This window comes from Chiroxiphia lanceolata, chromosome 7, assembly GCF_009829145.1.
Source record: "Chiroxiphia lanceolata isolate bChiLan1 chromosome 7, bChiLan1.pri, whole genome shotgun sequence".
Taxonomy (NCBI): Eukaryota; Metazoa; Chordata; class Aves; order Passeriformes; family Pipridae; genus Chiroxiphia; species Chiroxiphia lanceolata.
In genome coordinates, this window is record NC_045643.1 from 29,652,287 (window position 1) to 29,675,634 (window position 23,348).

At 39.8% G+C, this 23,348-nt stretch overlaps 1 protein-coding gene across 2 annotated transcripts in view; it reads left to right on the plus strand.

Moving 5' to 3' along the window:
• The window catches only part of KALRN (kalirin RhoGEF kinase), a 506,307-nt gene that overhangs the window by 312,716 nt on the left and 170,243 nt on the right, over positions 1–23,348 (plus strand). For both annotated transcript variants that reach the window (XM_032693924.1, XM_032693926.1), the window contains exons 14-16: positions 4,052–4,226; positions 15,089–15,284; positions 20,977–21,143. In XM_032693924.1, the coding sequence (XP_032549815.1) occupies positions 4,052–4,226; positions 15,089–15,284; positions 20,977–21,143 (538 nt within the window). The remainder of the gene's footprint in view (positions 1–4,051; positions 4,227–15,088; positions 15,285–20,976; positions 21,144–23,348) is intronic.

A 23,348-nucleotide genomic window follows, 5' to 3' on the forward strand; every position in this document is an offset into this window, starting at 1 on the left:
AACTGGCATGTAGAGTTGGAGCATGGCCAGGGTAATACCTGGAGCTGGAAGTCGGTGGAGCATGGGAAGAGGTGAACTGCAAGATGGTGTGTGGGACTTCAGCTTTTCCTTAATGTAAACTTAGTCAGTTCTTAGTTTCAGTCTTTGAAAAGAGACAGTGGCCTCAGCTTTGGGACTTTTGGTTTGGAATTGGTGTCATGTCCAAATATTTGCAAAATGCCAAGCAGGTTTTGTGGCAGCTGTGTTTAACAAAGAAATGTTGAGTTTGGTGTCTGGCTTGTATTCTGGGCAGTGAGCAAGGTGGAACAAGGTGAGCATATTTGTGCAAAGTGATCCCCCGCTTCTGATAAAGCCAAGACCAGACACAGAGAGAACGCTGTCTGGACGACAAAACACACAAAGGTTTGCAGTATGGAACTGTCAAGATGATCTTATTGAAGTGTTGTTTTTGAGCACTCTGACTAACTGCAAAGCCTGTAATGGGATCCTGGACTCTTTCAAATAGTGAAGCAGAACTGTGTGGAAAAAACCATGAAGCCGCCTCTGCATGTGCCCACTCTAACAGCTTTTGTGGCTGCTGGTGAGAGTAAAGAAGACAGAGATAAAGGATAAAAAGCAAAAAAACTAAAATTGCTGCAATCTTTCCTTAACACAAGGTTGCATTTCACAGCGTGGATCACCTTGTACCTGCTGTGAAGAATAGCTAAGATTGCAAATGCTACAACAATGAAGGCAATGAAATATATCGCTCTTATTAAGCATGTCATAACACAGGTTAAAAGCAATAAAATTACTAGAGCTTTGGAAAGTTTTACATTTCTTATCCTTATCTTTGAGAGAACAGATATTGGTTTAGAGAAGATCACTTGTGTAATGGCACTCTGTGTCTCCTCCAGAGGGGTGAAGAAAAGCTCAGCTGCCTGAGCTAAATACGATGTCTGGAACTGTTCTTCACACCAGGTCTTCAGGGCCACTGTGAGTACAGAGATCAGAGATCCTACCTGTCAGAAATAAAACAGGCCTGGCTACCAACTCTGTACCTGTCATGGTTAACACTGCAAACTTTTTTTCCATTCTTCCCTATCAGTGTTTTACTGAGGTGATCATCGTTCTCAGCAGCCAAGGCAAAGAAAATGTTTTGAACTGCAGTTCTAGGGGTGCTGCTGGGGGCAATATTTCTGCTCATCTGTGAAAGGCAAAACAATAATTTGCTTCAGTGAGGTGTGAAAGAGCAGGAATGTTAGGGGTTGAAAAAAAAAGCCAGTGAAGAGTTGTGTATTTTGCCTTTTTTACAGTAGTTCAGCTTTTGATAATGGGAATATCTCACTGAGCTTTCTCCCAGTTAAAGCACTGAAAGTGGTTATAGGAGCACAGTGTTCATTTTTAACAAACTCAGCAGCAGTGTCCTGAGTTCAATCTTATGTTCCCCAAAGTTTATTTTCTTATATTTTCTTCCCAGTAATTTCCTTGAATTTTATAACTGTAATCCATAACCTTTCAAAGATTAGTAAGGATCTTATATTAATTCTCTTCCAGGATTTCTCAACAGAAAGAGCAAGAAATATTGTGGCAGAAGCATTCTAATCTCAGAATTTTTTTTTTCTGAAGGGAGATCTTTCTCAAACCAAACTAGCCAGGGATTGTCAACACCTTATCTGACAGGACTGTTAAAAAAATATCAGATTAATACTCTTAAACCTTTGTATTGCATCAGTCACTGAAATGCAAGTGTGGCTTGATTTGAAGAGTGAAATATTTAATGAAAAAGAATTTCTAAAACTAAGTGTGTCTCTAGATCCCATGAGAGATTATTCAACACCGGCCTTGAATAATTCATTGAGTCATTTAGGTAATATCTGCATAGTAATAATCCTGCATTTGAATGAAGACATATTTCATGTCCTTTTATAGAAGACAGGTGCTGACTGAAGGAAACAGAACTTGATTGGATGCAGCCTCAGATTAAGCTCTAGTTTCAAAATATCACCTAGTTATTTTCAACCCTCCTTCCTCTGTACAGCAGAGAGAGAGACTCTGGGATCATGAAGAACTGGAAAACAGACTGACAGAGTGAGGCATAAACCATAACACCTGGAGAGCAATATTAGTGTAATATTAACTTATAAGCAAGAGAAATTGGTAGCACTTACTTCAGAATAATGCTGGAGCATCTGAAGTTCAGTGTATCAAACATCAAGTATTTGAGGAAAAAGAGGCAGAACACATCCAAGTAGCTAACTACTGTGCAGTTAATAGCATTCTGTATTTTTAGTTTTAGCCTTAGACTTCAGATGTTCAGGCAAATGCTTGCTCTTTTCCTCTAAGGCACACTGAAAACAGAATAATGTGTGTGTGTTTTTGCCTTAAAATCTCGAAGGTGTGTTTTCAACATAGTTAAATGACTCTGTGTCAGTGCCTAGTTCAACTTAAAGCACTTTTAAAAGATTATACTTGTTTTTTTCTCCATTATGCTCAATGACAGGGTTAAATTAAGTTGACTGTATGTTGTTTTGATATGACCCTACGTGACAATAATTTGCGAAGAGCAAAGCATGAACATTTCAGTTAAGTTCTGTAGAAAACTACAGAACTATAAATGCTTTGCTATATGTTTATGGAGGCAAAATTCAACCCAGAAAAGGGGAATAAAACCCTAAAAATTGCAAGCACGCTAGCACTCTTCCATAATGGGGAGACACCTCAGCTGCCCAGGTTTGCTGGGCAGAAGAATGGCTCCCAGTCTCATTTGGTCCCTGCAGGACAATGTGGTGGCTTGGCAGCATTACCTGACATCTCACTTGTCTCCCAGTATTGTTAGCTGGGTCACTGCACATGTGGGAGTTTGTTGGTGCACTGATAGTCTGATATGTGCTGTTGGATTTGTAATTGTCCTCCCCACCTTCTCCAAGGCAGAACTGGAGATCAGTAGGAAAGATGGTAAGACCTGATTGCTTACCCACTTCATCCTGTCATCCTACCAGTGTATTTTGTAGGGTTTTCTGTTGTCTTGGATTAAATGTGCCAAATAATACAGCTGCTCTCACACACCTTTGAGCAGGTTGGATGAAGAAGACCATTGCATCTAAATCTTGTTTGAGCCAAAGTACTAAAGCCAAGATTAAATTTTGGCCTCAGAGTTTCCTTTCTGGTTCTTCTGAAAGTTGAGGGACCTTTTGTGGAACATTTGAGGATAGCTTTCAGCTCTTTATGTCTGCAAAGGTTATTTAACCATGAAATAGTCACTGAAAAAAATTTACTGAGGACATAACAGACTGTAGGTCAGCTTATTAACATATGTGAGAGCACAAATAGAAAAGGAACTGTCAGGACTGTCCTGTTCTTTCAGGTACAACAAACTCCCTCTTGGTCCTAGCTCACCAGTTTAAAGGGTTTGCTCCCTTCTGCTGCCTGTATATGGAAAATGTAAATGGAGCAGTATCTGACCTGTTACAGGCATGTTTCTTTTCACTTACCCCAATGAAATGACAAGTCAGTATCTCTTGGAGTGTTTGAAAGGTGTTTTCCTTCAGTGGAATTTTTTGCAGTGTATTCTACATCTATTGCTGTACCACATAATCCAAAGGAAATTAAGGTATCCATACCCCTTGGTCTAAAATGCTCATAATTCTGATTCAATTAGTCCATAACTAATAAAAAAAAAATGCAGAAAACTAGCTTGTAAAGTTCCAGCATCTCTGAGTTTGATGTGAGTATAGGCTGGAGCAGGTCACTCTGTAGGATTAAAGGGTACTGCCAGCCAGTTTCCTCAAGAGAGGCATTGAGATTGATGTACCATTCTCCTCCCCTCCCCTCCCAAACATGCAAGGTCACAGTGTCATGATACAAGAAAGGATGATCCTCTTGTTCAAACTTTGTGCCGAGCTCAGGAGCCACAGGGTTTAGGCAAGTAGACGAGATGAGTCTACACCTTCCCTCAGCCCTTTGTGCTTGGGTATGCTTCTCAGCAGCATGCAGAATCACAAGTGTGTAGTTCTTGCTCTTTTGCCTGCCTTAAAGCTGAGCTTTAACCATGCTTTCTGCCTTGCTACAGGGATTCTGCGGTTTCCAACAATAAGACCCCACACAATAGCTCCATCAGCCACATCGAATCTGTCCTTCAGCAGCTCGACGAGGCCCAGGTACAGATGGAAGAGCTCTTCCATGAGAGGAAGATTAAGCTAGACATTTTCCTTCAGCTCCGGATTTTTGAACAGTACACCATTGAGGTAAGAGCTGGCTGCATGACCTGAGAAAGGTAGAGCTGTGGGACAGGGAGTGCATGTAAACATGCTCTGTTGGGATACATCTGGAGCTCTTTGATTGTGCTCGGCTGTCCAGTGAGGGAGAGTTACAACCACGTTTTAATTCAGCATGTTGAGACTAAAAATATGCTTTAGGATATAGTGCTGGAAGGCACTGAAATAGATTCATGTGTGCTTAACTGACTATGCTGCAAATCTGCCTGCTTTGCAAAGAAGCTTCATAAGGTGCCCGTGTTATAACTCTCTATTGACACAAGTCAGTCAGGGATTTGAAAGTCATGTGTCACTTCTGAGCGAGGTTCGTCTCTTCGGATACAAACAGATACATGCTTGTCTTTAAACCACAGAGTGAAAGAAACATGTAATGCATAAAAGGAAGGGATATTTTAAAGGTGGGCTTCTTAAGCATTACAGTGGATTTATTTAAAAAGGAAAAAAAAATTAGAGGGGTAAGTTAAAGTGCATTTTCATGTCCTTATGTAAAAAAAGGTCTTTCAGTTCTGTCTTGAAATCAAAAGCACTGGATGGAAAACTTATCAAAACACTAATAATTGAGGTATTCTTGGACTGAGAAACTTTAAAGAGACTACAGCCAATCTCAGTAATTACTTGCTGTAATTCTGATAGGACATGAGGGAGAAAGAACAGCATGTAAATTAACTTGTGCCCACAAAATCTATGAAAGACTTGTGTCAGCATTTGTGTCCTTTCTGGGTTGTGTTCTTCCTGCTGTATCCCACCGGTGCTTGCTCAGTTCATGGAGCACCTTTGTGTTTTATGATGATACATTCCTGAAGGCATTTTTTGTAAATCTGTAGGTAATCTCAAGGTGGGTACTGGTAAGTAATGGGAGCCTTAGAGTGCCTTGTTGTATTCTGTGTTTAAGACATGGCATGATGAATTATAGTGAAATAAAAGGCTGGAAACAGAGGTGTCCTGTTTCCTGAAAGGTGTCCTGTTCTGTGACTGGATGCCAGAGATAGAAATCAGTGAGGAGTATCTGAGCTTTTCTATTGAGACTGCACAGTTAGGTATTGTAATAAAGTCTGTTCTACAGTGCTTGTTAATTATGTAAATTAGAATAGTTTCATTTACTTGCCAGTTATATGCAGCCTCCTTGATACTGAGATACAGTATCCTTTGTATGTGTGTATAAGTATAAATGTATGTATGTATTTCATGTCAGATAACATACTTTGCCATAAGAGTAGTATCTCCTATATTTTAATAGAAGATTTCAAAAATAAATAAAAAAAAAGAAAGAAGCAGTATGTGCTTCTGAAACACCCAAATGTGTCTGTAGAGAGTATATGGTGAACCCAGGTGAGTTATTCGTTAAGATCTCAGCCTGTTTCCCTACAAATTCTAGGTCTGAACCTGGAATTATGTTAATCGAAGTAAAGACCTTAAAAAACCAGAATTAAAATAAATCACTGCTCTCAAATTCTGTTTCTTTAATAGTCTTTCAATCAAAGATCTCACAGACAGTTACCACCCCACATGACTTAACTGATGGGGCAGCTGAGGCATCCGGAGATCATGTGACTTACATTAGTCCCCTCCATATGTGATGCCAGAATGGGAAGACTGTGTGGATACCTCTGATTTTGTTTCTGCATGAATCTTACTTCTGTGTATTCATAGAATGGAGTGGTTGTGATACATTAAAATATTTAAAATTGAAATGTGCTTCAAAGTCTTCTAAAATCAGATTAGCTAGAAAGGATTTTAAGAAAATCACCACGTGGTTGTCACTGCAGATTTGCTATTTTTTATCATATGAACATCTGAATTTCTTCTGCAAGATTAATATTACAGGGAAATCTGAGAACATGTTTCATAGAGAGTCTATGGGCAGATGATTTTATTTAGAAAGCTCCCTCTTTCTGAACAAAGTATTTTTATTTTAGAATAATTATGAAATTTATAGCTGAAAACACAATGAAAAATATATCCAGGTCAGTATCTTAAATTTTGTAAGTTCATTTAGTGCTTAAACAATAAAGGCAGTTTGATGGGTAATAAAAACAAAGGCATTTTGAAATAAAATATTATATGAGATGTATGCTATGCTTTTCAAGGAACAGCTGAATTGACTCAAACTGACACAGTAATGATCCTTAGAAAGTAAATTGCAGTCAGTTGCCTCAGCTTTTTAATAAAGATTCCAAGTCAGTAGGAAACTGTTATAAGAATTAACAGAATTATCTCATGCCATTGTGGAGAAACAAAAAGATTTTTTTCATCACTATAATTAAAAAGCATGTAGTATTGCTGATGGTTGACTATTCCAAGCTGTTGAGGGAAAAAGACAAGGAAATTTAAATCAGGAAATTAAGTGGTTTTTCTACTAAAGACAAGTAGCTTGAGCTATGAGTGGAAATGTATTTAGGTTTTAATTTTCCATAATAACCTAGATCCTGCATAGATTAAGAATCGTGAAATAATGTGTACCAGTATGATTGATTGTCAAATGAATTTCTCCTCTTCTAGTCTAGATAAGCCCCCTTCCATCTGTCCAAAGAGCAGTGCCATATTGAACACATCCTTAATGAAAGCCCTCTACCTGCTGCAGCGTGTTAATCCTCCCTGCACTCACACAAACTGTCTGCAAAAAGTGGGCCCTCCTGTTCCTCCCAGACTTGAACACCTTTGTTTTATCAAGCACTGAGTTTCCAATTTTCCCCCCTCAGATCTGTGTTCTCACCCTGGGTTCTCACGTTCTTGAGCTTCAGGGAATCCCTTAGGACAAGGACCCTTCTCTGGCAACTCTGGTGAGAGGGAGACTTGCATATTTCTGGTGGAAGCCAGAAGGATGCAGCATTGGGAGCCCATCTGCTCCCCACAGCTTTAGAGAAGGCTGTGCACCAGAGCTCAGCCTTAGAAAATAGTTACCTCCTGTGTTGTCTCATTCCATCCAGTTCTGGTACTGAACAGTTTTGATTAATCTGTTAATTTTCCCTGCTACCGTCTCTCTCTCTCACTCTCTCTCCTTTCTAATTAACAATGCAAACTGAAAATATTAGGATTTTTAAAAGCTCACAAATGGCAAAGGAGTGATTTGCCTTTTGTTTTATTTAGAAAGTGCCTGACTGTCATTTGTTCTTTGGAAACCTTCCTTCTCTGACTGTTTTCCCCAGCTATCAAAATTTGTGCCATAGATCACATAACCCTTTCCTTTGGCACTCCTTCCTAAACTCACACTGTACCCATCTGCTTTGTAGCCCTCCTGGTTTGCAAGCTTTTCTATAATCTTCTCTTCTTGACAGAGGTTTGGAGCCCAGACAAACTTCAGGATTAATGTTTGCTGCACAAGCAACATTTACTTCCATCTATATAGGCATTATTGGACCTTTTCTTGTACTTCAGTGAAATCTGCCAGCTATTGTTGCATTTTGTCTTCAGAAAAAGTATTGTCTTCAGAAAAAGTATTTTACTTTAAGAGAAGCCACCTACCTATTTTTGTGACAGGGCAGACCAGCTGTGTTCATTTAGGACTTTTAAAGGTCTTCTAAGCCTCACAGGCAGCTTTTGTGTTGTACTTGAGTCATAGGAGGTTTGGCAGATATGAGTTTGGATACAAACCCACAGGCACAAAGCATGTGCTGCCTGCTCTTTCTTGCCTTAATCTCATTATATTGACTGATATTTACACACTGGGTTCTTGGGCTAAATTATGAAACCTAAACTATGGCAGCACCTGGAATCAGACACAACAGAAACATGAGAGAGCCTGGCTGTCCCTATGGGAGGCTATTTTGCCTTAGGTTTTAACACCATAAAATGACAACCCATTCTTTATTTCGGAAACATGTCTACCTGATGCCTGGTATGTTTTATTCCTTAACCAAGTCACTGCACGTTTCAAGGCAAGATGGGATCATCGGGATTTTATGGTTGGTCTTTATGATACAGACTTCAGCTGAGTTGGTGCAGCCAGCCAGGTAACTCAGGAGATTCCATGCAATGTGAATGTGGTAGCTGATCTGCTGTGAGGAAATGGGGTGTAAGGCTCAAGGAACAATAGCTGGCAGACATCAGCAGTAGTCCATTGAGAATGTTATACATACAAAGCACAGTCTTGCTCCAGAGTTATATCCTTAGGAAGGTCTGTCAAGTATACGTTGTCCCTTGCTTCAGAAATAGTAATTTTAAGGCTTATTAATGATTACTTGAATGAGTGCTAATGTACAGTAAAATGCTGAGTAAATGCATAAGAGCCAAATGGTAAAATGCAGTGAATTGTGACCCCTAAAAAAATTGCTGTCATCCAGAGTCTTTCTGCACATTTTTTCCTTATCTTTTGTAGAGAGATGATCAAATTCACCTGTAGGCCTCTATAAAATACCATGACTGAAAACAGGAATGGTCTCAGCCAATGCCTGTCTAGCAACAGTTGTTGGTTACCTCCAAAGAAACTTCCCTCTCCTTTTCCAAGAAGTACTCAGCTCCATCTCTTGTGTGTTGATTTTTGCTACAACTTGTAGGGATCTGTTCAATGCTAGACAGAGCCTCTGCACTGTCTGAGAGTGACGTGGTTCCTACACCAGGACATAGTGCTGGAAGGGATTAAGGGGATTCCCACTATACAATATAAATTTGATCTTGTATACTGTTTATTATATTTTACAAAGCCCCATGATCACTAAAATCTTCACCTGCTGGATATCTAATTTTCCACTATTCAATCTCTTTGGCTTTATTTCATCTGCTAATTGAATTTTTCAGCTTTGATTCCTCTTGCTGGCCCCTCTGGCTGTTCACAGCCATCCCTGAGCATGAGTTTAGGAAGAAACAAGAGCCAGCTTTCACGGTAGTTTATTTCACTGTTATTTACAACTCACTTGAGTTTCCCATTCCAGGTTTATAACACTAGCAGACTTTTTCAAGTGAATTAGCTGCCTACATAAGGTACAAGATGTTTTATAGCCCCCTCATTGACTTAGAGCTGACACTCAGGTGTGAGCTTCTTTGTTAGAAATAAGTGTTAGAGAGGATTTGAGATAGATTTGAAAGAAAGAGAATGGTGAGAAGAATTTCAGCCTGTCCTGTTCATAAGCTGGACTCCTATAATGTCTCATGCTTAGTGAGCTTTTGTTTCTCTTTTCCATCTATTCCTAGTTTTCAAATTGCAGGTCACTTCATTTTAGAGAAAGGAATACTCTAAGCTGCTCTGGGCACCCTGTCCTTTGGAGCGGAATTCCATTGTTTCTCTTGATATTTTTGGGATTCAGGAGTCAAAAGCACCAGAGCAGAATCATCACTGTGACAGTCCTTTCACACTTCAGTGGCTCAGGTCCCTACTAAGCCAGTGTGGCATCTCTGTCTGTTGTCAAAAAAAAGGGTGGCAGTGTTGTCATACTGCACAGCATCAGCCAAAACCAAGGTCTGAGAAGGAAGAACAGCAAACTTTCTGCTTATATGATCTCCAAAAGTGACAGTTTCATTTACCCTTTCCTACCTAAAGCTCCACTACCATGTACCTTTGGTATTAGTCTGCTCCCAGATCCAGTTATACTGTCACATCCAGACCTCTGCTCCTTCAGCCTGCTCCGAACACCGAGGCAGAGCCAAGTGTTGTTGCCCTTGGCATTCCTGGTGCCCAATCTCTGGTATGTGCCTTAGAGATCTGGTCTTCTCTACTCCACTATAACTCCTTTCTTTCTGCACTCACAGACACTCCCTCTGCATCCAGAAGTTAGAATTACCTTCTTTTTGATTCCTTCCTGGATTGTATCTAACATCTCATGTCATCCATCCTCATTCTCTGTTAATTCTGGCTGTATGGCTGCCAGTTTTTTTCCTCTTGAAATGAGGTAGGAATTCCCTCATCTATACAGATCTGCACTGTGCCTGTGTGACTGTTCTTCCTGTCCTGTCTCATCTCTGTGTTTTACCCACTCTTCTTGCCTTTGCTTCTCTTCCTACTTGCACCATCATTTTTCTTGCAATCTGCCTCCTACATTTGCTTGTTCTTCCCAGGCATCTTTACTCCTTTTCAGATCCCTCTTGCAAGCCCACTCTCTGTGTTGATAGCTTCTGCTCCCAGGATAGAACTTTCTTTCCCCTCCTCCTCATATGCCCTTCCTTAGCCCATACTTTGGAATATCAGTTCTTATGTGATTCATTCACCATATATCATTTATTTTCTATCACCGGATTCCTCATTTCCCCTCTCTACCTCCTTCAATTGGCAAACAAAATTTTCTGGTTGGCATTAAACAAGATGACTTTGGCTGTCAAACGCTGAATTAAGGCCAAGCAAGCAGCATTCAAGGCTCAGCAGCACCATTTTGTAGAAAGTCTCAGCAGCAGCATAAAAAAAAAAATATACCTAAGGATTTAGATAAGAAATTATTTGAGACGTACAATTGCTTGCACAGCAGCTGCAGCAGCTCCAGCAGGCTCTTTGGCCTAATTCACAAGCAAGCTGCAATGTAGGCATGAGATGCCTGGGTTACTCCTGTTGTTACTGGTTTTCACCTGTGTACCTCTTCTCTGTACCTTTCACTCTGCTCCAGGGTTGAAGGTGAGCATGTCTCTCTCCATTTGGTCACATTTCCTGCTGGTGTTGCAACATGATAAATATGGGAAGCAGCAAATGCAGCAGTATTGCCACAGTGGGATTTTTGGATATATTAAGTTACTACTTTAGGAGGATTCCTGCCTAAAGAGAATGTGGTCTAGACTGTGGTCACTGTGTCTACATGAAAAGCAGACCTGGCTGACATAGTCTGTATATCCATTCTAGCTCTGTGATAGTAAAATGGAGCTAACACAAATCCAGTATTTGCTCACCTGCTTCCTCCATTTCCCTGATAAAGATATCTCAGGTATCTCACTTAACACTAGATTGGGTTCACTACCAAAATTGCTCCTCCCGTTATCATTGCAACAGGAGCATCTGTTTCAGGTCAAGAAGGAAGAAATCTGCTTCCTAGGCTCATTGTAATCAACTGCTTTGTCATGTCTTTCTCTTTCATTTGTATTCTTGGGTCATTTTACTTTCAATTAGTAAGGAAGGCCTGTTTCTTGGCCCCAAGCTTATATGACCCACAAAGAAGGAGCGTAGCTTCTTCCAAGGAATCAGATGAAGTGTGACTGACATGTGTGCAGCTTTCCTTGGAACAGTGTGGGAACAGGGGGATAAGTCTGCTGCCTGTGCTAGTGTAGACCTGTGCACTGCTGCTGTTGCTGTACATGTGACCCTTCTGCTTTGGTACAATTTCTTTCTCAAGCCAGAGCAGAGCAGAGCAGGGCTTCTCTTCTCTCACAGCATGTGAGGTTGCTGAGGTCTATTTAGGATCACAAACACTGGGAAGTAAAGTGAGTAAACATAAATGCTATCAGTTCCTGCCACCAAAAATCTAGCAGATAATCAGAGTAAACTCTGATCAGCTATTCTTCTGTGTAAAAAGGGAATAAAACAAGTTCATGGCCAAGTGAGCTTCATTTATGAAATAATTCTGACATAGGCTCAGCTCACTCTTACCACAGCTCAGGACACTTTTGTTTGATGCAGTCCAAATTTTATCATAGATATCAAGGCCTCACCAATCTGTGAAAGCATCCATTTTTTTAGGCTTGAAAAATATACATCTGTAGTTAACAGAGCTGCCTAATTACAGCTTCTTCCCGAAGAAAAATAAATCATTTTTCCTATACCCAAGTCAAACCAGTAAATTCATACTCTGGGAATATTTCCAAATGGTCCAGTTTGAAGTACAGAAGATGCTGGGATTTTGAGGCATTGGCTGTACAGACAGAAAAGGAAGTGTCTTAATGAGATATGAAAAGCAGCATGGTCTGTGAGATAGGGCACCAGATTGGGATTCAGGAAACTTGTGTTGTTATCACAGCTCTGGTATTGCTTCTTGCCTGAGTGTGCTTTAGATTCCCTTCTAGCCATCTGTTAGTCTGTTACTCAGAGCAATGTACCCAGCCTTCCTGTACATGCTTAGCCTGAGAGATTCAGTGATGTTCCACCTCTTGCTGTGCCTGATCCCTTCCTCTCTTCCCCTAACCCAGCACCTGAGATGACTGGCACTCCTTCATCAGCCCCCACTCAAAGGCTGCTTCCCTCCTTCTTTCCTTCTACTCTCCACTGTTGGCTGTGCTCTTGGGCCTAGTCGAGCTGGCACTGGGGCAACAAACCCTGCTGGACCTGTCCAACTGTCCAGAGCCGCTCAGGTGCAGGCTTAGCCTCTGTTCCCAGTCCTGACAATGTCACACAGAGCACCATGGGCTGGCCTTCCATCTCATATAATTTATCAGCTTGTGTCATCGCTGTCCTTTCCTCTTTATTTGGAACCACTCATTTGATCTGGGAAGTGTTGATAATGGAGCAAACCCCCTCTTTGTTCCACTGTCTACAAGGGACAGGTAGATATTCAGGTGCATCTCCTTCTGTGTGCAGAGCCTGGTGGGAGCTGCTTGCCATCACAAGGATGAGCAGCACTGGTTACCTAGAAGCAAACCTTCTCCTGAGTGTTTGTAGGTGCTTCTCTGCTACAGACATGTCTTGGACACATGTCTTGGACATGTGTCTTTGGCACAAAAACTGGTGCAGTCAGGAACAGCCACTTCCCCATGCTCAAATGGAAATGATTGTAGATTTAACGATAAGAGCAATGTCCCTTCCACAGCCAAGTGGATGAGTTACTAAGAAAAACAGCACCACAGCGGAGAAGTTTACCCAGGAAGTACTGAATCTCAGTATACTTGTCAAACTTCTGTTGATTCCTTCTTACATCTGTCATTAACTCCCCTGACAGTTCAACCCTACGAAAGATTTGCATTTTTCTGTCTTGGACTTGACATCCATAGAAATAAATGGGATGGAGAGACTTTGTTTTGTTCAGAAACTCTCAATCATAAAGTCATGGGTCTGAGAGCAAACTCATGTAACACGTTATTTGATTGTTTTAATCTTTTCTGTTACTGTCACTTATAAATTGTTTTAGATGTCTTGAGTGCACATACATAAGAATGTCACAGGAAATTGGGAAGTACTTTGTGAATCCTTGCAAAATTTCAAATAATTATGTGTTAGCAGCCTGACAATCCATGCAATGAATTCAAACAGACAATATTTTTAACAGCTCATAACAAATAAAGTTCTGATTCACTTGTGTCACATGCTTTTCCATTAGAAAGAACAGAAAGAGCTTTGTACTGAACTTTGTGTGTTACTGTCATGACTGTAGGAACCTGCTCTCATTCTAAATTCATTCTGCTGTTTGTAGTTTGAAACGAGGTCAAGATCACCTCAGTTCTGATTACTGTTAGCTGAGCATTTGTCTCTAAGTGCAAATGTATCTAGTAAAACTCTTCTCCAGAACATTTCTTCATAACTGTTAAATCTGCCAGTAAGTCTCCGCTGTCTGGGGACTCCAGCTCTGATATGTAAATGAATCAGAGGCTGCTGGAATCAGGAATGGGGCCAAAGACAGTGTAGAGATAGCTATTATTTAAAGGTAATTGAGTGGAATGGGCAAAGGAACAAGCTCAAGAAAAATAGAAGCCCCTCAGGATACCCATGCTCTGCCTTTCACCCTGCAGCTGAGGTCCCAGGTTCTTGATTGAGTCTGCTTTTCTGCTTCTCTCAAAAAAAAAGAGCATAAAAACTGGTTTTTTTATTCCTAATATGAAACTGTACTACTGTCCATTCTAACGTGAGAAAGGCTGAGAACTGGTCTGTTTGGTTTATCTTCCTAAGCCTGTATTGGATATATGTTTTCTGGAAAGGAAAACTGAGTGGAAATTTTTGAGTCTTGGCTACTTAGGAAGTTAAGTGTCTCACTGCACACAGGCTCTGAAGAGCATTTTAAGTGAGAAACAGAACTTTTCACTGCATCATAATGCACAGGTGGGAATGTAGATAGCTAGATTCCGAAGAGTTAAAACTAGTTATGAGGAATTAACCTATTAATCGAAATTGAGGCATTTATTTAATAATTTTAAATGCTTTTAAAAATTGTATTCTGCACAGTGCCTATGTGCTTGATGTAATTCCCATTTCCCTTTTCCCCCATCTCTCATTCATAGTCACTAGTATATTCCCTCTTTTTAGCCTGCAGTAGCAGAATCTAGGTGGAGGTGAGACTGATGTTTGGCTGGCTGCTGAATCTTGCTTTAATTATAGAGGCAAAAAGGGAGAAGGACTTTGATACCAGTTGGCTGCTTGTGGACTGAGGTAAAACACAGAAACTACAACAAATGGACTGCTGAAATTGTCAGACTTGGTGTCACAATTAGGAAGCAGAAAAAGCAACAGAAGATTTTACATGTTCCCATGAGTTATTGACAGCTTATATAGGTCTTTGGTTACAGCCAGGTACCATTCCTGAATTTTCTGGTGGATCTCCTAGCCCTTGAGTGCGATGTTTCTGTGTTGTGTGTTACATCTGTGATATGTAACAAATAGCGTGTTGCAAAACGTTTGTAGAAACATTCAGGCCATTTGGGGATTATGTGGTTTGCAATTCTGCAAGCATTATTTTTTTATTTAAATTTTAATTTATTCAGAAACATTCTCTCTACCATCCACACAAATATAGTGGATCTTCTCTTCCCATGCCCTTTGAAAACTATTCGGGAAACAGGAGGTGTCCAAATTCTTGTTGGACTGATAACATGTTATGGATCCTGGCTTAAGAAAAATGTGAAGTGTGACCATTAAGTGGGCAGGATCTAGAGTGTACTGAGGCTGTGGTTTGAATGTTTCTGGATCAGAGTCAAAATGTGAAGTACTTTCTGATCCAAACACAGTTCAAGTTATTTCATTGATCTTGAGCGAATAAGGTGTCTGTCTTCTGTCCATGAAGGTTACAGCAGAGTTAGATGCTTGGAATGAAGATCTGCTGAGGCAAATGAATGATTTCAATACTGAAGACCTCACTCTGGCTGAGCAGCGACTGCAGCGTCACACTGAGCGCAAGTTGGCCATGAACAACATGACCTTTGAAGTCATCCAGCAAGGGCAAGATTTACACCAGTACATCATGGAGGTCCAGGCTTCAGGTGAGCAGGACAATTTGATCTCTATTTTACATGGAGGGGGAAAAAAACCCAAAAAACACACCCAAAGTAAAAACAAGAAAAAAACCCAACCCCCACAAAATATGTTTCAAACAAAAATTTTCCAATATGTGTTAAATACATCAGCTTTTAACATAACTATGAGCAATACCTGTTTCTCCACACCAGAATTGTTTCAAAAGTTTTGGTAATTATTGGATTCAGGAATATATGTTAATTGCTGCTTCTTTGAGACTGAAACTCATCGAGGAAATGAAACTAAATTTCAAGTTTCATTCAGAAATTTTCACAGCTGTAGGATGGAGTTTGTGATTGACTCCAAAATGGATGGAGAGGGGAGGGCAAGACAACTTGCTGTTGCAGATCTTTGTCATTCCACCAGCTCAGAAAACGAGCACTGCAGAGTCATGAGTTACAGATCCTCGAGCCAGGCAGTCAGACCTCAGGTCTGGATGAAGTCTAGTTGTTCTAGACTCCTAAGCTTGTTAACCTTTCTGCAACTGGACTTTATTGACTGACCAGATGTGCTGGCTTCCTTCTCCACAGATCTGAGTACCTGTTCGCTGTGCCACATTTCAGGGTGCAGACATGCCCAACAGAAAGAGAGAGAGGAGTGAGGGGAGAAAGAAACTAGTTTTGCAAGAGTCCTCTGGGAAAGAATCCAAATATGAGAACCTTGAAACCAGTCATGAAATGGAACTCTTGTTTCCAGCCAGTTCTACTTGGAATTATTTTGTATAAAAAGGGAATATGATAAACCATACTGGAATTTTCCTTTTCAGAGTGCACTTGAAAGTTAAAGGTAGCAACTTGGATGTTAAAAAAAACCCCTTTGGTATGTGCTCTGAAATGAAAGACTTGATTGATTTTGATAGGGAGTCTGTCTGATACTTTTACTCTGCTTTTCAGCAGTAGGATCTTATTTTCTAATACATCGTATGATCAGGATTTTTGTATCCTTGCATTTTGCATTTGGAAAAGGAATATCGTAGTTCAGATTAATCACTGTGTAAAGCCCAGAAGTGAATGTTACTTGTGAAGTGCTTTAACCTTCTTAAATGTCTGGAAAGAGTGCAAAGCAAGAGCAGTTCTTTCCCTCTCAATCTGCACTTTTGAAATAAGAAGGATTTTATGGTTTTATTCTTTGGCAAACATTTTACCTCTAGGCACCTACGTTTAAAAAAATCTGGCAGTACTCAGCCTGATTTGGCAAGCTGAACTCAGCAGAGGCTTAAGGACTGCTGCAAGAGTATGTTGTGAACGAGACAATCCGGTGCTTTGTGTGAACCGTGTGTGTGAGCTTCTCTGAGATCTGCCCACACGATGCCTGGCCCTGTGCTTCAGCTTCCTTGATTTCTGGGACAGAAAACTTGTTCTAATAGATTGGTTCAGATGCTTCTGCTTTTTTGATTGTTTGTTTTTAATCGTGGAAGAGTCGTACAAGTAAGAATCCATGGGAGGTAAAGAATATGATCCACAACAAAGCCAGAAGTTTCAGTGACAGATTTTTTAGAAAATAGAAAATAAGTAAATTCTATGTCTTTTAAGAAGTTAGAAACAAATTCTTTTGGATTGTAGACAAAAGATTAGAAACTAAATGAAGTGACTTGTAAAATGTTTTTGTAAGATTATCTAAGGTCACTTTCTATGCAGCCTACCCAATAAAAATCCACTGCTCCCAAAGGCAAGGAAGCAGAAGCCCCATAGGGATGTAGAGTAACTGTAGTTAATCAAAAATAATGGTCATGTCTGCCGTGCATGGAATGCTAAATGCTGGGAGAATGGCAAAATAAGGGAGAGAGATGGCATGTGAGAGCCTACTGTTTCTTACTTCAATAAAGGACAGTTACACTTCATAAAAAAGTGGTTTGATTTTACTCCCTCTTCCTGAATCCTTTATCACAGTCATTCAGTGTATAAGGTAAGGGATGATTGTTCTTAACTGCTGGAGCTTCAAACTTGCAGGAGTCCTGGGAAATCAGCTGCTCTTGCTGCTTCCTATTGTACACTGTCACCACTGCTACCATCAAAACTCAGCTGTAGCTATAGGAGATAAAGCCAGAAAAAATGTGATTTTCCAGAGCCATTCTACCTAACCAGTCACCCTTAATTGACCAAGTTTCTTCCTTTCCCTATAAATCTCTTTGAGCTTTATTCTTTTTAACATGTCACACAGGAAACTGATTCAATTTTGATCACTCTGTCATTTGGCTTGGAGGTCTTTAAGCCAGCAAGTCTGTCAGATAAAATGACATCCAGGTGTTTCCATGCCTGATGCCTTTTTTGCTCGGAAGTCTTGTAGAGGTAGAAAATGAAGGTTTTGGACATTTGCCCACAATTTTTGCATGTCTGATGCAGTCTTGGAGCAGTGATTCTTACAGGGCTGTGAAAATCTCTGTGAACATACTCATGTTGTTGCAATAAATCCAAAGGTTCTGTGATGTACCATATCAGACTCTGTGTGGATATTGAGGGCATCTGTGCACATCAGGCATTGGTGCAAATCCTGTATTTCCAAAGTTCCATACAGCTCAGGGTTATATTCCTGTGATTCCATCCACTATTCCAGTCCATGTGAGTGAGCCTGCTTTGGATTAGCCTGTTTTCACCAGCAGAATAATTATTTTTCAAAGAAATGTTTGTTTGTATTAGTGAATATCTAAGATCTTGAAGTCAGGTTGTGTTTTCTGAAATTTAGCAGTACTTGCAAATTGTCTTCATATCTCACTAAAATCTGTGTCTTTAACTAAACTTATTTGCATTTAGAGACTATTATAACAGTATTCTTAACCAGACTGGACTTTTGAATGAGCCAGCTCTTTTTATTTCAATGAACCTATCTGCTATTTTTCCAGTTTGATTGTAGCTCTCTGCTGCTGATAGCAAAGCTAAATATGTGGGTAAATATTCTCAAAAATGGATATTGATTTTTTTGGGTGCCTAACTTTATATGTTGAAGGGTCCTGGCATTTTCAAAAGTGACAGCTTGGACATTTCTGAGAAATCCATTTCCCATGGAAAGTTTAGGATAGATAATATTTTAGTAGCGATTTAGCACTTTAGTCCAAACTGCGGTGATGACACAGTCATGTACTTTTTTTAGCATATGCAACTTAGTAATTCTCATTCTAGGAATTAAAAGGAATTACACTCTAATAGCTGGTTAGTTGATTACACAAATTTATTTGATTATTAAAGTTCGTTTGCATTGTCAGCATCATTGTCATAATGAGCCCTACAGCTGGGAGTCTCTCATGGTTTACAGAGCTCCCTTTTTATATCTTAGAAGCAATTTGTCTAAGTCAAGCCTGAAACACTGTAAAGCTGAAGTTGGGGACGTTTATTCAGTCCCAACCTGATATGTGGAAAATTCAAAGCCGTTTTGGTTCCTGGTCATCAAGTTAACATTGTTCACCTTTTCTCCCAGTGTTGCATTGCTTAAAAGGGAAGTGGAAACCTACTTAATTTTGTTTGTGATGTCCTTTATAGTTAGTTATAACTATAGTTTATATTGCAAAGAAGAGAATATAAACTACTATCACAGGCTTCTAATATTTCAGCCTGAAGCATATTCAAAGCTGCTTCAAAACAGTTTTTTACAGGTCAAAAAGCTTTCCTCAGACTGAATTGTACCTCACATTGCGAACAGTTCAGGTGTCACTAATGCATGTTTTGTAGGATGCCAGTTAGTGTGGCTCAGTACTCTTTTCTGTAGTATTTTTTAAAAAATATTTTCAATTCAATATCGTTCCCTTGACATCTGCTGCACTGTTTGAGATATCAGAAGAAAATGGCAACCACGTTCAGTTTATCAGAAAGTCACCTGTGCTTTTCGAGCTGTCAAAGCACAGTGTAAAGATAATATGTATGAAATTATTCAGGAAACAAAGCTTTCTATCTTGCAAACCAATTCTTGAGAAGAATAAGCGTTCTCACCGCACGTGCTGGCACTGTAGAATAAATCTGCATGACATATGACAAGCAGGAAAGGGCAGATCATTCATCATGGGGAGTGCAGGCTGCCCTTGGATAGCATCCCAGGCAGTTCACTGGTTGCTGCTGATGAGTTAGCACAATCAGAACCAGACCAGCTGAGTGTGCACGAAGGAAAACCGTGCATTTAATATCCAATAGGTGTAGTGAAGTCAAGCATACAAAAAGCCGTCATGTCCCGAGGATACAGAACCATATGCAGGCTAATTGTAGCAACAATGCCTGGTGTCAGGCAATTGAAAGGAACTTCACTCCCAAGAATAGAAACACATATTAAATTTCCAGTTTTAAATGGGAAGCCAGGGGCCATTCCACTTTATTTGGTAATGAAGGAACTGTTTTGTTTTGGCTGGGAAAGGGAATAAGCCAATCATTTGCATTCCCATGTGCTTTTTCTGATAAAACCAGAAACCAGAAAAAGGGGATAGGGTTAGTAATAAGGTCATGTTTATTTTGCGCACTGTCCTCTGTAGATATGGTTGTGAGAGAGAAGGAAAGTCATGAGTCTCTGAGGAGGATAAAGGAGGAGGCCAAGACAACTTTCTAAATGGGTTTTTTAAAGTGTCCAAGTTTTTATTTCAGCAGCTTCTAATTAACACATTTCTTATATTATTCCATGAAATCAAATGGCTTTGGAGAAAAGTGCAGTGTTTTCTCAGCATTACTGCAATTAGATTATTTTTATATTAGGTTCCTGATCCTTCCTGCATTGAGGCCAATGGCAAAATTCCAATAGACCTCAGTGAGGGAAGAGTTGGGTCTTTATTAGTTTATAATCACAGGGATTACAGTAACATGGGATGACATCATATTTCCTCCAGGCCAGACTTCCCCAATTGCACTGGTAACATACCCAGCAATGGGTGTAATCAAGAAGGAAGGTGTGAAGCTCTGTGATGTATTTCTTGTAATGACTATACACAAGCCTCGAAGTGTCATAAGAAAATTCAGGAGGTAGGGAGATCCTCAAAAGGTCCCTCTTTCAATCTCCTAATCAAGTCAGGGCCAGCTATGAAATGAGACCAGGGGTTTATCAATCTCATGCAGGATGCAAGGGACAGGGAATGTGGTACCTGTCCACCTTTTCTCTCTGATATGTGACGACTGGATGAAAGCCAGTCTGTGGAATAATTCTGAACTATAGGATGGTTTAAACTAATTCATTTTTAATGATCTTCTGTGTCCAGATGGAGAAAAAGTTTGGGCTGTGGAGATCTCTGTACTTGTAACACTACTGTAGATCTGGTGACTAGAGTTTGCTTCCTGTATTTCACTTTTGTATTTTCTTCTTCATCTCTTTTCTCTTCTAAGGTTTTTTCAACATACATTTCTAAAGTGTAAGTTAATGAATTACTGTAAGAAAGGGAGGTTTTTTTCTGTCTTTTTTATAAATTTGATGTTCATGTAAGTTTCTGAGAAAGACTTTGTCTAAATCCTGTCCTACTGGCCAGATGCTGATGGGCAAGATGAGCAATGATCACCAGAGAAACACTACTTTGTGGAAAAATGTAGTGAGGCCGAGTAGGAAACTGGGAAAGCCAAATATTACATGTGAAAAAATTTAATAAGAAATAATTACTCAGATAGTTGCAAATCAATGTGTTAGGTGGCAAAAAATGTTGAAGTTCACATTTATGCAAAATTGAAATTTCAATGGTATCTCTCTCTCTGCATGTTACAGGTATTGAGCTGATCTGTGAAAAAGACATTGATCTTGCAACACAGGTTCAAGAACTGCTGGAATTCCTTCATGAGAAACAGCATGAGCTGGAGCTTAATGCTGACCAAACTCACAAGAGATTAGAGCAGTGCCTACAGCTCCGGCACCTACAGGCTGAAGTCAAGCAGGTGAGAGCTTTTAACCACTCATAAAGAGTTTAAGTGGATTTTCAACCATTACATACATGCAACTGCTAAACCAGCTTTTGCCAAGCAGCATACCTTTAGGAGGACAATCTTAATCCCTCTTTGCTTAACAATACTTGATTTACTGACAGGCTACAGAGTGGCCCTTTGGCTTCATGAATAGGTATTGGGAGTCTGCGCAGAACTAACCCAATAACTTCTCAACTGGAGAAAATGCATCAAACTCGAAGTGTTCTGAGAATATAATTATTTGATTTGGGACTCAGACTTAAGCTGAGGTGGAGAATTGGCCCAAAGCAAAGGAAACTGAGCTGCGAGGTCTAAGTATGAAATTATAGTAGTTTCACCTTTTCACTTATTGCTATACAACTGTTGACCTGCAGGAATCTTTAACATCTTCTGGTGATTCAAAAAATTCTGGCTGTGGTCTCTAGATCCAAGGTCTTGTTTAGACATCTCAGTATTGTTACATTGCCTTTCTTTTAGTTTTCATCCATTGTAGGCAGTCATGTTCTACCTCCATTGGTTTTCCCTAATATTTAATTTGGATGCCTCATGTTTCTTTGTTTTCCTTTGCTGCGCAGGGTGACACTACACTTCCTGGTCCTAACCCATAGGTGGCTTCACACTACAGTGTATGTCTGGATTTCAAAGGAATGGTCTTGGTTTCATTAGGAGAACCAAGAACATCTTTTCAGACACCTGGAATATTGAGGTTTCTATTTTACCTGTACAAGTGGCTGAGGGGATGGGAGAGGTGTCCAAATACTACAAGGTGTTCATTGAAAAGATTTGCTTATTTGTTTACTACATATATATACATATATATATTCATACATATGTATATATGTATGCTGAATCCTTAGTACGTATGATCTTAAATATTCACTTATGAAGAGAGAATAGCCAAGTGATACTTTACCTGCATTGTTTCATCATCACTGGGCAAAAATCCTTCATTCTCAGACAACACTCAGGCTAGAAGCTGGAGTACCTACACTAGTGCATACATTTATTTTCAAAGTCTGTTTTGATGTGAATATTTTGCAACCCTACCTAAAACCTAAAAGTAGCATAAAACTATCTTAATTTTTTTATTTTTAAATGTAGTCATTTTGCATTTGTGATTATTGAAGATGAACTCCTCATGAAGTTCTAGAGCTCTGTAGAGTGCTTTGGCTTTCTTCTGGAAAAAAAGACAGACTCTGTGATATTTATAATCACCACTGTAATATGATTATGAATTGTATCCTTTTTTTTCCATAGGTTCCCCAAGTTTCTTACACAGAGCTTAGCTAAGCTTGGAGTTTTGTGTGATAGATTTATGATCAAGTAGAGACATTTTATGACAGAAAACAGGAAGTTAAACCTGTAGTAGAAATGCTAAAGATGCAGGTTGCCCACTTGCCCAGGATGAAGTGCAGTGGGTCAGGCCTGTGGCTGCTCCTGGAGCCATACAGCGACAGTGCAGCACTTTCTGCTGGTACTTGATGTTACCTACCTTATTATCAAGTATCTGCCGGGCCTTAAGTATTTTACAACCCAAAATCTACCCAAAGGAAGTAGTTATAGGACTGAGCTATCTAATACTGTGAGAGAACAGCTGTCTTTAATTAGTATTTCCTTGATGGAGCTTGGGACCATGTGAGCTCTCATTACTAAGTGACCTTTCAGCCAAACCAATACTGAAAACATTTTATTTGTTCAGCTGAATACTAAGGGCTCCTTTGCTTGTTAACCTGTAAATTACCACAGCTACAGTTTCCTTTAGGAAGAGGCCAGTTACAATATTTCTGTGTCCTATCTATTTGGTTTCCTGTAGATGAGTCATATTCCCAACCATTTAGTGGGATTGGGAAATATATTGATTTTGGCTTGTAGTTCATCTCCAATCTGGTCCAGGTTTCCTTCACTTTAATTTTAGTGCATCTGAGACGATGGATGATCTCATTACCAAATTGCCCTTGCTCTTCTGAGTGGGGTGAGATGTGGTTGCTGCAAGACACCTACTGTAGCTGTGTTAAGTTCTGCTGACACAGTAAAATTGGTCAAGGCTGCTACATGTACATGTGTTTGCATTTTGTTATAATGGCTCATGGAAATAAAAAGTCTTTTAACTGTCTCTATCTATTTAAGTTTCATTTACCAGAGATTTCTGCTTTATATCATATGCGCCAAGGGTCTGAA